This window comes from Salmo salar, chromosome 12 (genome assembly GCF_965601325.2).
Source record: "Salmo salar chromosome 12, fSalSal1, whole genome shotgun sequence".
In the NCBI taxonomy this organism is placed as follows: Eukaryota; Metazoa; Chordata; class Actinopteri; order Salmoniformes; family Salmonidae; genus Salmo; species Salmo salar.
The window spans coordinates 8,382,208-8,397,700 of record NC_138302.1 but is presented as its reverse complement, the minus strand read 5'-3'; the positions used below and the strand labels follow the sequence as shown (position 1 = coordinate 8,397,700).

Sequence of the window (15,493 nt, the reverse complement as noted above, 5' to 3'; positions counted from 1 at the left end):
ACATGTCAAATGATGTATAGAATCAATCTTTAGGATGTTTTTATCAGAAATCTTCAATAAAATTCCAACCGGACAATTCCTTTCTCTTTAGGAATGAAGATGAACTCAGCTCGCTCCCAAGGCTGTGTGCGTTACTGAGCTCGTGCCTTTTTTTCAGATACCTAGTTCCATCAGCTCTTATTCTCTCCCCATTCACAGTAGAAGCCTGAAACAGCATTCTAAAGACTGTTGACATGTAGTGGAAGCCTTAGGAAGTGCAATATGACTCCACAGACACTGTATATTGGATAGGGAATCACTTGAAAAACTACAAGCCTCAGATTTCCCACTTCCTGGTTGGATTTTTCTCAGGTTTTTGCCTGCCATATGAGTTCTGTTATACTCACAGACATCATTCAAACAGTTTTGGAAAATTCAGAGTGTTTTCTATAAAATCCACTAATAATATGCATATCCTAGCTTCTGGGCCTGAGTAGCAGGCAGTTTACTCTGGGCACGCTTTTCATCCGGACGTGAAAATACTGGGCCCTATCCATAAGAGGTTTTAATAAGCTTTACGTATCAACATCAAGGCCTTCATCAGAGTATCACTGCTCTTTAATAAGCTTATCGTATCGATCTCAAGGCCTTCATCAGAGTATCACTGCTCTTTAATTTAGCTTTACGTATCGACCTCAAGGCCTTCATCAGAGTATCACTGCTCTTTAATTTAGCTTTACGTATCGACCTCAAGGCCTTCATCAGAGTATCACTGCTCTTTAATTTAGCTTTACGTATCGACCTCAAGGCCTTCATCATAGTATCACTGCTCTTTAATAAGCTTTGCGTATCGACCTCAAGGCCTTCATCATAGTATCACTGCTCTTTAATTTAGCTTTACATATCGACCTCAAGGCCTTCATCATAGTATCACTGCTCTTTAATTTAGCTTTACGTATCGACCTCAAGGCCTTCATCATAGTATCACTGCTCTTTAATTTAGCTTTACGTATCGACCTCAAGGCCTTCATCATAGTATCACTGCTCTTTAATTTAGCTTTACCACCTGGGGGCAGCCCGTCAGGAAGTCCAGGACCCAGTTGCACAGGGCGGGTTCAAGACCCAGGGTCTTGAGCTTAATGACGAGTTTGGACGGTACTATGGTGTTAAATGGTGAGCTGCAGTCGATGAACAGCATTTTTACATAGGTATTCCTCTTGTCCAGATGTGTTAGGGCAGTGTGCAGTGTGATTGTGTCATCTGTGGACCTATTGGGGCGGTAAGCAAATTGAAGTGGGTCTAGGGTGTCAGGTAGGGTGGAGGTGATATGGTCCTTGACTAGTCTCTCAAAGCACTTCATGATGAGGGAAGTGAGTGCTACAGGGCGATAGTAATTTAGCTCAGTTACCTTAGCTTTCTTGGGAACATCAATGATGTCGCCCTCTTGCTGCTGGCGACTCTCTGATCCACCTCTACTCAGACGACACCATTCTGTATACATCTGGCCCTTCTTTGAACACTGTGTTAACAAACCTCCAAACAAGCTTCAATGCCATACAACACTCCTTCTGTGGCCTCCAACTGCTTTTAAATGCTAGTAAAACTAAATGCATGCTCTTCAACCGATTGCTGCCCTTCACCCACCGCCCAACTAACATCACTACTCTGGACGGGTCTGACTTAGAATATGTGGACAACTACAAATACCTAGGTGTAGCGTGGTTCGTTCTGCGTTGTGTACTTTTAATTAGCACACTGCCACAACTGGAGGTCTGCTGGTTGAATTATTTTTATTTGCCCTGCACACGAAGAGATAACACACAATACTTTAGCCCTTGGCGCAGTCACAGCTCTCAGGCACCTTGCTAGCCAAAGGTCAGACAAAAGAGAGCGCGCCAAAAAGAAATGACAGGTGCTGCGTGCATTCAGTGCACAACAGCACACCATGCAATACAAGTACAATGATATAGAACATAATTTGGACAAAATAAAAGACATACCTGCACACGAAGAGACAACACACAATACTTTAGCCCTTGGCGCTGTCACAGCTCTCAGGCACGTGCGCAAGCACATGGACAGTCACTCAAACACTGTCCCAAGTACTCACAAGTTACAGTAGGTACCCTAGTTAGCGAGCTCAGTGAAACTTAACATAAATCTTTATATTGTCCACATTGTAACAAACTTATGGTTGCATAACAGCACATTGTGTAACATTACCACGGTTTTATATTGAACAATTTCGGAGCCAAGGACAACATAACTTGCTAGCCGAAGGTCAGACAAAAGAGAACAATAAGGGGGTACGGAAATACAAATAACCCGCAATGGGCCAAACCAAAATATACAAAACTTTTACAATCACGTGTATGTACAAGATTGATATGAAAAAGTGTTTGTACACCAAAAAATAACATTACCTATGCAGCTGTAATTAAATTTAAAAAACACACTGAATTATTATTATTATCAAATTATTAACATCCCCTATTGACCTGGCCTATTTGAATTGGTCCTTGTGTGCAATTTGGCGCACAATCTAGGGTAACAACATCACACTGCTACATTAGCTTTCTTATGAACAGGAACAAAGCTGAAGGAAAATACAAATCACTGAGGCTAATTTAACGACGACTTGCAGGCAGTGGGTTCAGTATAACTATGAGAAAAAATGAATCCAAATTATACCACCACCCAAAAGGGCACTTTAGAGACAGGAAGGGTAAAGGGTCATGTGCTCTACACAGGTAGAGCCCTATCTGTCCATGTAGCCTTATGCAAAGTGGGCACTACTTCATTATATGAAGTGTTATTATGTGTTGTTAACAATGAGCCTTGATCAATTTAGCTCGGAATACACCACCCTCATCAATCTGTCACCTAATCCTGCCTAATGGGCAGGCCAGACCTGGAGGAAATGATTGGCTGTAAGAAGTAAGAGAAAACATAACATCTGGTTGTTTTTAAATGACTTCTTATGACATTGCTTGCCAGAATGAACATTGTAATTAATATTTTTCCAATCTGCATTGCCTACTCCGCATTGCCCACTCCAGTCAGCAGATGGCGATATGAGTCTTTCAGGTGATGCTTCTTGCGTGACGTATAATCTAGTGGACGGAACTGGAGGCTTCTTCAACATCGACAAAAGGCTCCTGGTTTACCCACGCGGTGCTTTGCTAGCGAACATAAAACTGAAACATTGAATCTCTTTAGACCAATCTTGTGTACATTACTCTTAGTGTTTTGAACATAATTCTGTTTACCTATCGACTGGTTAATTTAAACGTAATTTGCTTGTTAAATTAGCAAATGTGTTACATTGATACTGCACTAGACTAATTGTCCGGAGCACAAACTCACTAATCTAGACGGAGAAAGAAACTGGTGAAAGGAGAGGAAGAAGCTTGAAGAATGAAAAAGGAGGCTATCACATTGAAACAAGAGGATGATATTACAGTGAAAGAGGAATATGGGAAAGAGGTTGTCAAAGTGGAAAAAGAGGAGGTAGAAGCTTTCAGAATCAAAAAGGAGGAAGATGCCGTAAAATTGAAAGAAGAGGAAGAACCTTTTGGAGTAAAGGAGGATATCTCAATGAAAGAGGAGACTGAATATCCGATTACCACCAGTGAGTACTGTCTTAAAAACAGGGAGACAAACTATGCCGTTGTTGAACCGTGTTGTTTTAAAGGGGCATTCTACTGAAGTTATACACTTTAATATGTTGTTCAGTACTGTAGGAATTGTTTAAGGGGCAATCTGCCATTGGTACATATATTTTTGGGACTTCAGAATGTGATTTATTGAATTCTCTATGTGGTCTATATTAAAGTGCACTTATTCTAGTATAGCCAGGTTTTAAAATATAATATACAGTGCATAATTTCTACTTAAAATATCAAAGGGACGCAAAATGCACCCATTTCGTGGGACGGCCCTTTAACATTTGCATCACAGTGGTGGGAAAAGTAGAAATTGTCATACTTGAGTAAAGGAAAAATACCTTAATAGAACTCAAGTAAAAGTGAGTCACCCAGTAAAATGCTACTTGAGTAAAAGTTAAAATATACTGAAGTATCAAAAGTAATAGTATATAAATAATTTCAAATTCCTTATTTTAAGCAAACCAGATGGTGCCATTTTTTTAAAGTGGCTAATTTTAGGCCCTTTTTAGACATATATTCATGCCTCTTGTAAGACACTGTAATTGCAATAGAAGTTCATGAGTTTACCATCTGTTTGATGTTCTCATTCACACAGAAGAGAGACATGACTATCGTGGATCCTCTGGGGAGCCTCAACAACATCCTGATGCTGATGAGGCAGAGAAGAGTCTCTCCAGTTCAGAACACCAGATGGTACAGCTTGGTCTGGTCTAGCATACAGCTTGCTCTATCTGGGCTGGGTTTCTGTAAAGCACTTAATGACAACAGTGACATCAGCATCCATAATGATATGTGTCTGTGTCCCCTCTTTATGGTTACCAGGACAACTCTAGCCCTTCCACCCTCCCGGAGTCCCCGTGTCATGCCTCTCCCGGTAGTGCCTTACTGCTGGATATGAAAAGGTTGTCTGTGCTGCTGGTGGACTGCAGGAAAACAACGGGGCTGAGTGGAACTGTGAGAGGAGGAGAAAAGAAGAAAGGATCAGATTTGACTCATCAAAGTAAGTGCTGTAGTTTAGTTTGAACAAATAAAATAGATCTGCCCACTGGTATCTATTACCAGGACAACCAGCAGAGTTCTGTTAGTTGATATGAAGATGGACTGGTATCTTTTACCAGTAGGGCTGTCCCTGACTAATAAAAATCTTGTTTGATTGACTTAGCCACCTGTTCTTTCGACCAATCAATTGGTGCAAATTTGAAACGTGTGTTTCTATATATACACTACCGTTGAAAAGTTCGGGGTCACTTCGAAATTTGCTTGTTTTCGAAAGAAAAGGCTAATTGATCAGTAGAAAACCCTTTTGCAATTATGTTAGCACGGTGAAAACTGTTATGCTGATTTTAAAGAAGCAATAAAACTGGCCTTCTTTGGACTAGTTGAGTATCTGGAGCATCAGCATTTGTGGGTTTGATTACAGGCTCAAAATGGCCAGAAACAAAACTTTCTTCTGAAACTCGTCCGTCTATTCTTGTTCTGAGAAATGAAGGCTATTCCATTCGAGAAATTGCCAAGAAACCGAAGATCTCGTACAACGCTGTGCACTACTCCCTTCACAGAACAGTGCAAACTGGCTCTAACCAGAATTGAAAGAGGAGTGGGAGGCCCCAGTGCACAACTGAGCAAGAGGACAAGTACATTAGTGTCTAGTTTGAGAAACAGATGCCTCACAACTGGCAGCTTCATTAAATAGTACCCGCAAAACACCAGCCTCAATTTCAACAGTGAAGAGGTGACTTCGGGATGCTTCAGCCTTCTAGGCGGAGTTGCAAAGAAAAAGCTATATCTCAGACTGGCCAATAAAATATTAAGATGGGCAAAAGAACACAGACACTGGACAGAGGAACTCTGCCTAGAAGGCCAGCATCCCGGAGTTCCATCTTCACTGTTGACGTTGAGACTGGTGGTTTGCGGGTACTATTTAACCTCTCTGGTAAATGTGGGACGCTAGAAGCTACAGCTAAAATGAATCACTAACCTTTGATGATCTTCATCAGATGGCACTCATAGGACTTCATATTACACAATACATGTATGTTTTGCTCGATAAAGTTCATATTTATATCCAAAAACCCCATTTTACATTGGCGTGTAATGTTCAGAAATGTTTTGCCTCCCAAAACTTCTGGTGAATGAGCACATCAATTTACAGAAATACTCATCATAAACGTTGATAAAATATTCAACAGTTATTCAAAGAATTATAGATAGACTTCTCCTTAATGCAACCGCTGTGTCAGATTTCAAAAAAGCTTTACGACAAAAGCACACTTTGCAATAATCTGAGTACTTCGCTTAGACGACAATATCAAGCAATACAGATACCTGCCATTTTGGAGTCAACTAAAATCATAAATAGCATTATAAATATTCACTTACCTTTGATTTTCATCAGAATGCACTCCCAGGAATCCCAGTTCCACAATAAATCTTTGTTTTGTTCAATAAAGTCCATAATTTATGTCTAAATACCTCCTTTTTGTTTGCGTGTTTAGTCCACTACTCCAAATGCAGGAAGCACGCCGAAATGTCACGCCGAAAAGTCAAAAAAGTTATATTTACATTCGTAGAAACATGTCAAACGATGTATAGCATCAATCTTTCGGGTCTTTTTTATCATAAATCTTCAATAATATTCCAACCGGACGATTACTTTTGTCTTCAAAAAAAGAAAAGGAACAGAGCTAACTCTCACGGGAATGCGCGCCACTGAACTCATGTCATTCTCTGTCATCTGACTCCAGGACCTCTTGTTCTCTCAATATTCACAGTAGAAGCATAAAACAACATTCTAAAGACTGTTGACATCTAGTGGAAGCCTTAGGAAGTGCAAAATGACCCCACAGACACTGTAGTTTGGATAGGCAATCACTTGAAAAACTACAAACCACTTCCTGGTTGGATTTCTACAAACCTCAGATTTCCACACTTCCTGGTTGGATTTTTCTCAGGTTTTTGCTTGCCATGTGAGTTCTGTTATACTCACAGACATCATTCAAACTGTTTTAGAAACTTCAGTGTTTTCTACCCAAATCTACTTATAATATGCATATCCTACCTTCTGAGCCTGAGTAGCAAGCAGTTTACTACGGGCACGCATATCATCCAAACGTGAAAATACTGCCCCCCAGCCCAAAGAAGTAAATGAAGCTGCAAGTTGAGGACCTGTGAGGCGTCTGTTTCTCAAACTAGACATTCTAATGTACTTGTACTCTTGCTCAGTTGTGCACCGGGGACTCCCACTCTTTCTATTCTGGTTAGAGCCAGTTTGCGCTGTTCTGTTAACCTCCCTGGGCAAGGTGGGACGTTTGCATCCCACCTTGCAAACTAATTATATGCATATTCTAGGCAGGAGTAGTAACCAGATTAAATCGGGTACGTTTTTTATCCGGCCGTGAAAATACTGCCCCCTATACCATAACAGGTTAAAATCAATTTTTATGCTATTTTTCTCGTAAAATAGCAATAATATTCCAACCGGGCGACCTTGTATTCATTCAAAGGCTGAAAGAAAAAAATTGAGAATTCTCATGAACACGCATCTCCAGTGTCACTGTTCCCAGCCTGACCACTCACAAACAGAGCTGCTGTACTTAGCCCAGAGACTGCAGACACCCCATTACACTTTCTGGTGCCTTCTGAGAGCCAATGGAAGCCTTAGAAAATGTCACGTTACAGCAGAAATGCTGTATTTTCGATAGAGATGCCACAGAAGGAGAACAAATTATCAGACAGGGCACTTCCTGTATGGAATCTTCTCAGGTTTTGGCCTGCCATATGAGTTCTGTTATACACTATTCAAACAGTTTTAGAAACTTTAGGGTGTTTTCTATCCAAATCTACTAATTATATGCATATTCTCGTTTCTGGGCAAGAGTAGTAACCAGTTTAAATCGGGTACGTTTTTTTATCCGGCCGTGCAAATACTGCCCCCTAGCCCCAACAGGTTAAGGGAGTAGTACACAGCGTTTTATGAGATCTTCAGTTTCTTGGCAATTTCTCGCATGGAATAGCCTTCATTTCTTAAAACTAGAATAGACTGACAAGTTTCAGAAGAAGGTTCTTTGTTTCTGGCCATTTTCAGCCTGTAATCAAACCCGCAAATGCTGATGCTCCAGATACTCAACTAGTCTAAAGAAGGCCAGTTTTATTGCTTCTTTAATCAGAACAGATTTCAGCTGTGCTAACATAATTGCAAAAGCATAACATAATTGCAAAAGCATTTTCTAATGGTCAATTAGCCATTTTAAAATGATAAACTTGGATTTGCTAACACAACGTGCCATTGGAACACAGGAGTGATGGTCGCTGATAATGGGCCTCTGTATGCCTATGTAGATAATCCACAAATAATCAGCCATTTCCAGCTACAATAGTCATTTACAACATTAACAATGTCTACACTGTATTTATGATCAATTTGATGTTATTTTAATGGACACATTTTTTTGCTTTTCTTTCAAAAACAAGGACATTTCTAAGTGACCCCGAACTCTTGAATGGTAGTGTATATCCTAACACGATCCATGTTGTAAACAGAGTTCTGCATGAATTCCGACTCTTTCAACTTGCAACAAAACAATTTTATGAAATCTAATATTGTTAGCAATCTAACGTTGTTTAACACGGTCAAGTCCGGTTTCTGTGCAATCCTCAGACACTCTAGAAGGCAACCAAACTTGTTTCAAAATTCTACATTACGTATTGGCTATACAACACCTGAATTAGCCCATGAAGGGTCTTGGTCCGATGACCACCTATCGTTTTGAAACCTAGCTAGATAGCCAATGAGCTGGGCTTTCCAGCAGTATGTGAACGCTGTTTGTAGGACAAACAGCCATCGCGCTAGAGCTGTCAATAGAGTTCATGTGTGGCTCAGTTGGTAGAGCATGGTGTTTGCAACGCCAGGGTTGTGGGTTCGATTCTCACGGGGGACCAGTACGGAGAAACAAATGTATGAAATGTATGCATTCACTACTGTAAGTCGCTCTGGATAAGAGCGTCTGCTAAATGACTAAAATGTAAATGTAAAAAGGAACAACTGTAGTCTACGTTTCACATCAGTTCGTTCTCTTCTACAAACTTCTCAAATCTGAAAAAGTTAAACATGGCTACTAAGAGTGGAAAAGCTACATCTCAGTCCAAGTAATAACATTTTGATGATATTATTGCAGAAATTGACCGGGAGAGTGACACAGAAGGAATGGATGAGGACTCTGTGAGTGACCACAGTTATGATTCCAGCGCGGAAGAAATGTTTTTGGAAGGAAAAGATCCACTTTTAGATCAGTAAGTAAAATATGTTTTTGCTTCTCATGTTAATGCAGTTGTTTAAATGGTCGCATATTCATTTTATATTTTTTATTCATTTTTATGTGTGTATATATATATATATGTGTGTATGTATGTATGTATGTGTGTGTGTATATATATATATATATATATGTGTGTGTGTGTGTGTGATGTATATATATATATATATATATATACACACACACACACAGTCGAAGTTTACATACACTTAGGTTGGAGTCATTAAAACTCATTTTTCAACCACTCCACGAATTTCTTGTTAACTTCTTATGGCTGGAATCCCGTTAACGGGATCGATATGACAACAGCCAGTGAAAGTGCAGGGCGCCAAATTCAAACAGAAATCTCATAATTAAAATTCGTCAAATATACAAGTATTTTACACCATTTTAAAGATAAACTTGTAAACTTAATCCCACCACAGTGTCCGACTTCAAAAAGGCTTTACTACGAAAGCACACCAAACGATTGTTAGGTCAGCAACTAGTCACAGAAAAACACAGCCATTTTTCCAGCCAAAGAGAGGAGTCACAAAAAGCAGAAATAGAGATAAAATTAATCACTAACCTTTGATGATCTTCATCTGATGACACTCATAGGACTTCATGTTACACAATACATGTATGTTTTGTTCGATAAAGTTCATATTTATATCCAAAAATCTGTTTACATTGGCGCGTTACATTCAGAAATGTTTTGCTTCCAAAACATCCGGTGATTTTGCAGAGAGCCACATCAATTTACAGAAATACTCATCATAAATGTTGATGAAAATACAAGTGTTATGCATGGAACTTTAGATCAACTTCTCCTTAATGCAACCGCTATGTCAGATTTCAAAAAAGCTTTACCGAAAAAGCACACCATGCTATAATCTGAGTACGGCGCTCAGACACAAAAACAAGCCATACAATATATCCGCCATGTTGGAGTCAACAGAAGTCAGAAATAGCATTATAAATATTCACTTACCTTTGATGATCTTCATCAGAATGCACTCCCAGGAATCCCAGTTCCACAATAAATGTTTGTTTTGTTCGATAAAGTCCATCCTTTATGTCCAAATACCTCCGTTTGTCATGGCTTTAGAAGCTTCTGATAGGCTAATTTACATAATTTGAGTCAATTGGAGTTGTACCTGTGGATGTATTTCAAGGCCTACCTTCAAACTCGGTGCCTCTTTGCTTGACATCATGGGAAAATCAAAAGAAATCAGCCAAGACCTCAGATAAAAGAATGTAGACCTCCACAAGTCTGGTTCATCCTTGGGAGCAATTTCCAAACGCCTGAAGGTACCACGTTTATCTGTACAAATAATAGTATGCAAGTATAAACACCATGGGACCACGCAGCCTTCATACCCCTCAGGAAGGAGACGCGTTCTGTCGCCTAGAGATGAACGTACTTTGGTGTGAAAAGTTCAAATCAATCCCAGAACAACAGCAAAGGACCTTGTGAAGATGCTGGAGGAAACAGGTACAAAAGTATCTATAGCCACAGTAAAACAAGTCCTATATCAACATAACCTGAAATGTCGCTCAACAAGGAAGAAGCCACTGCTCCAAAACCGCCATAAAAAAACCCAGACTGCGGTTTGCAACTGCACATGGGGACAAAGATTGTACTTTTTGGAGAAATGTCCTCAGTTCTGATGAAACAAAAATACAACTGTTTGTCCATAATGACCATTTATGTTTAGAGGAAAAAGGTGGGGGCTTGCAAGTCAAAGAACACCATCCTAACCGTAAAATGCAAATTAATTACTTAAAAATCATACAACGTGATTTTCTGGATTTTTGTTTTAGATTCCGTCTCTCATAGTTGAAGTGTACCTATGATAAAAAATTACAGACCTCAACATGCTTTGTAAGTAGGAAACACTGCCGATTTTGCAGGTTATCAAATATTTGTTCTCCCCACTATATATATATATTATGAGTACCAGTCAAAAGTTGACACACCTACACATTCAAAGGTTTTTCTTTATTTTTTTCTATATTGTAGAATAATAGTGATGGCAAACTATGAAAACACACACATGGAATCATGCCTTGACAGCTTTGCACACCCGTGGCATTCTCTCAACCAGCACTTGTTGGCTGCTTTTCCTTCACTCTACTATCCAACTCATCCCAAACCATCTCAGTTGGGTTTAGGTTGGGTGATTATGGAGACCAGGTCATCTGATGCAGCACTCCATCACTCTCCTTCTTGGTCAAATAGCCCTTAGACAGCCTGGAGGTGTGTTGGGTCATTGTCCTGTTGAAAAACAAATTATAGTCCCACTAAGCTCAAACCAGATGGGATGGCGTATCGCTGCAGAATGCTTTGGTACGCTTGAATTCTAAATCAATCACTGACAGTGTCACCAGCAAGTACCATCACACCACCACCTCCGTGCTTCACGGTGGGAACCACACATGCAGAGATCATCCCTTCACCTACTCCATGTCACAAAGACACCGCGGTTGCAGCCAAAAATTTCAAATATGTGCTCATCAGACCAAAGGACAGATATCCACCGGTCTAATGTCCAATGCTTGTGTTTCTTGGCCCCAAGAGTCTCATCTTCTCATTTGGTGTCATTTAGTAGTGGTTTCTTTGCAGCAATTCAAGCAGTTTCTTCTGAACAGTTGATGTCTGTTACTTGAACTCTGTGAAGCATTTATTTGTGCTGCAATTTCTGAGGCTGGTAACTCTAATGAACTTATCCTCTGCAGCAGAGGTAACTATGGGTCTTCTATTCCTGTGGCTGGTCAGGGGGGGGAACGGTTCATAGTGGTGGCCGGGGTATGGTGAGTGGAATGGTATTTTATTTTTTATTTAACTAGGCAAGTCAGTTAAGAACAAATTCTTATTTACAATGACGGCCTAGGAACTGCCTTGTTCAGGGGCAGAACGACAGATTTTTACCATGTCAGTTCTGGGACTCGATCCACCAACCTTTGGGTTAGTGGCCCAACGCTCTAACCACTAGGTTACCTGCCGCCCCAAGGTTCCACATCATCAAGCAACATGGTTTGTTTGGTGCTGTTCCGTTCACTCCATTCCATTGTTATATAAATAGGCTGGAGGCTGTTGAGGGGAGGGTGACCCACAACAATGGCCGGAATGGAGCAGCACCACAGACCGTGTTGCTTGATACCATTCCACTCACCCCACCCCGGCCACCACTATGAGCCGTTCTCCCCTGACCAGCCTTATTTACCATTGATAAACACACACTTCACTGTCGTGATTATGGTCCCTCTACTCTATATAGTAGATATCTGTTTATTTTACGTGTTGATACAGGGCTCATCTGTAAAAGTATTCTTACTGATTTTTTTCTTTTTTTTCTTAAACAGTGCCAGGGACTCTGATGAACAATGGGAACCCCCAATGTCAAGGTGTTCATCCCCCACTAATTCAGACGCTGAAGCTGGTTCATCCAGCCGGACCCCTGCTGTCTCCGGCTCCACACCTTCCCCCGCCCGGCCATCTAGATGTGTGAAGAGGCCAGCCCAGAAGCGGAGGAGGGCCAGTGAACCAGCGGTAACTACCAGCGAGGCAGAGGACCGCTGGCACACCGTGCTAGAAGATGATGTGGAGCTACTTCCACCAACATTTAGACCGAAAAGACAGCCAGGACCTCAGCTGGACATGACTGCAAAGTACAGCCCCCTTCATCTTTTCCAGATGTTTTTCTCCTTGTCAGTTCTGGATTCGCTGGTGTCTAACACCAACAAGTACGGGGCTAAGAAACAAGCAGGCAAGAAAGAGGCATGGAAGCCCATTTCCATCCAAGACCTGTACTGTTACATCTCACTGGTTATTTACATGGGGCTTGTGAAGTTCGAACACCTCAAGGACTACTGGAGAACGTCAACACTCTACCAACTGCCTTTCCCCACCACTGTCATGTCTTGTAAAAGGTTTCTGACTATCTCACGGGCGCTTCATATCAGTGACCCACAAGCTGACGATGACAATGACAAGAAGAGAGGCACAGCAAGCTTTGATAGGCTCTGCAAAATCAAACCTCTCTACCCTAGCATGGTTGAGGCCTGCAAGACCCATTTTCAGCCCAACCAGAACCTGTCCATAGATGAGAGGATGGTATCCTCAAAGGCTAGAATTGGCCTCAAACAATATATGTGTAACACGCCGACAAAATGGGGGTACAAACTGTTTGTTTTGGCCGATTCTGTGTGTGCCTACACTTGGAATTGTTTTGTTTACGAGGGGAAATCCATCTCAGACACCGGTAAGGGACTTAGTTATGATTCTTTTATGGAATTATTGGATTTTCAACTGCTGGGGACGGGCTACAAACTGTTTCTGGACAAATTCTACACAAGCCCTACCCTGTTCACAGACCTGAGGAAGCTGGATGTGTGGGCTTGTGGGACCATTCGTACCAACCGAGTAGGTTTTCCCAAAACAAAAGTGAATGACATGCCTAAGAGGGCTGATAGGGGTACCATGAGATGGATTCGTAAAGATGACCTGCTCTTTGTAAAGTGGATGGATACCAGAGAGGTGGTCATGTGCACCACTATCCACAAATCCTTCAGTGGCGATCACGTCGTCAGGCGTGTGAAGGACACTAATGGGGCACGGACCACTAAAAATGTCCCCATTCCTGCTGCTGTGAAGGACTACAACAAGAGCATGGGAGGTGTGGACCTGTCAGATGCTCTGATAGGCTACAACAATGTTCTCCACATGACAAGGAAATGGTACAGGACAGTGTTCTATCACTTCATTGACATTGCTGTGGTGAATGCATTCGTCCTCCAGAAGGAAATGGCTAAGAGCTCTGGACAGACCTCCATGACACAGCTAGCCTTCAGAGAGCTGCTCATCCGGGAGCTTGCTGGCTACGGCACAAAGTCCACTGCAGCACCTTCTGTCCCCTCTACTCCTGTCACCAGTGTTGTTCACATGCCAAAATTCATAACTGCAGGCATGAATATGCCTCGGAGCCAATCGGCCACAGCATGGAGGCGTTGTTGTGTTCTTTGTCGCATGAAGTCCCCCATCACCTGCAGCACTTGTTCAGTTTGCCTCTGCTTTACAGCAGAAAGAGACTGCTATTGGACATGGCATCAGCAGCACGATATTGTGTAGAGGACTGAGGGTCTTCCAAGGGTTTACCCTTGTTTTTTAAAATATTTTTTTTAAAACATTTTTATTTTATAAAATGGTGTTGTTAGAATAGCATTTTGTTATGTTGTGTATATAGTTATTTGCATAAAAATGTATCACTTCACCAATTTGGCCAACTTGTGTGACTTCATGCTAACTGTCATGTTGCTCGCTCATTCCTGAAGTTATCAGTCTGACACTTTGCACAACTACTGTTGCCCTCTTGTGTTGTTCTATATAGGTATTTTCTTGAATGTATCAATTTGGCCACTTGGGTACATTTGGGCAACTCGTGTGGGACACCTGGGTGACTTCATACTAAATGTCATGTAACTCGCTCATTCCTGAAGTTATCAGTCAAACTTTGCACATATACTGTTGCCCTGTTGTGGACAACATATAAATGATCCCCAGCGTCCATCTCAATGTATGTCCTTTCTTATTTCAAAGATGATCAAATAAAAATTGAAAACATGTTTTTGTTTTTATCTTTTACCAGATGTGTTATGTTCTCCTCCATTAATTTCACATCTCCACAAACTTAAGCGTTTCCTTTCAAATAGTATCAAGAATATGCATATCCCTGCTTCGGGTCCTGAGATGCAGGCAGGGTGTCATTTTAGGTGGAAATTGAGAGGAAGGGTCCTATCTGGAAGAGGTTTTAACCCTCCATATGGAGCCTGCGACCAAATTTTTGGAAAAAGCATAAATTGGATTTTAGTCTAGGCCTCTGCCATGGATTAGTTCACTGAGAGGGTGCAAATACAGTGCCTTCGGAAAGTATTCAGGCCCCTTGACTTTTTCCACATTTTGTTACGTGACAGCCTTATTCTAAAATGTATTTATTTTTAATCAATCTTCTCAATACGTGGTGGTAAGGCTGTACAGACCAATTTGAATGTTCAATACGCACAATAGGTTGACTGGGGAGGTGATGTACCACAGTCACAGTCCTGCAATAAGAGCTAAGATGTTAATATTTGTGTAAACTATACATAGTTGTGTCCTGTGGTTGTCCCTGAGTTGGCTGATGTCCCATTTCATGGGGTCACTCCATAGTTAAGGCTGTACAGTGACTATAGAAAGTCTACATCTTAGTTTACTTAATTGCCAATCAACATTCCCAGCATGGACGGCAGCCTCGGGAAAACAAATTATTATTTGCAATGACGGCAAGAGGATTTGAATCTAACCACCTACAACCACAAAATACTTTGACTTCAATGAAAATTAACCAGAGACTCTGATGAACCCTACAGGACGATCGAGGACTCCATCAGAAAAGACAACATACGGGTGTAAATATATATACATCGCAATTATTCTGGAATGAGAGGCCGTTCATGTGCAAAGGATTAGCATTTCAATGAATATAATTATAGACTGTGTGTAATGAATCCATG

General features: G+C 41.1%; 1 protein-coding gene across 1 annotated transcript; it reads left to right on the top strand.

Moving 5' to 3' along the window:
- Positions 1-3,122: 3,122 nt before the first annotated feature.
- On the top strand, positions 3,123-14,566 carry LOC106595416 (piggyBac transposable element-derived protein 5). Its single transcript, XM_045690590.2, has 5 exons — positions 3,123-3,610; positions 4,243-4,340; positions 4,470-4,647; positions 8,822-8,936; positions 12,308-14,566. The coding sequence occupies exons 1-5, from the start codon at positions 3,397-3,399 to the stop codon at positions 14,070-14,072; spliced, it is 2,370 nt and encodes a 789-aa protein (XP_045546546.2). The 5' UTR covers positions 3,123-3,396; the 3' UTR covers positions 14,073-14,566.
- The last annotated feature ends 927 nt before the right edge of the window (positions 14,567-15,493 follow it).

Bases quoted from the DNA above. Each gene is read 5' to 3' on its own strand.
- LOC106595416 (XM_045690590.2), top strand. From the start codon at position 3,397: ATGAAAAAGGAGGCTATCACATTGAAACAAGAGGATGATATTACAGTG. The intron at 3,611-4,242 runs GTGAGTACTGTC...TCATTCACACAG, and splicing joins TGAATATCCGATTACCACCA to AAGAGAGACATGACTATCGT. The intron at 4,648-8,821 runs GTAAGTGCTGTA...ATATTATTGCAG, and splicing joins ATCAGATTTGACTCATCAAA to AAATTGACCGGGAGAGTGAC.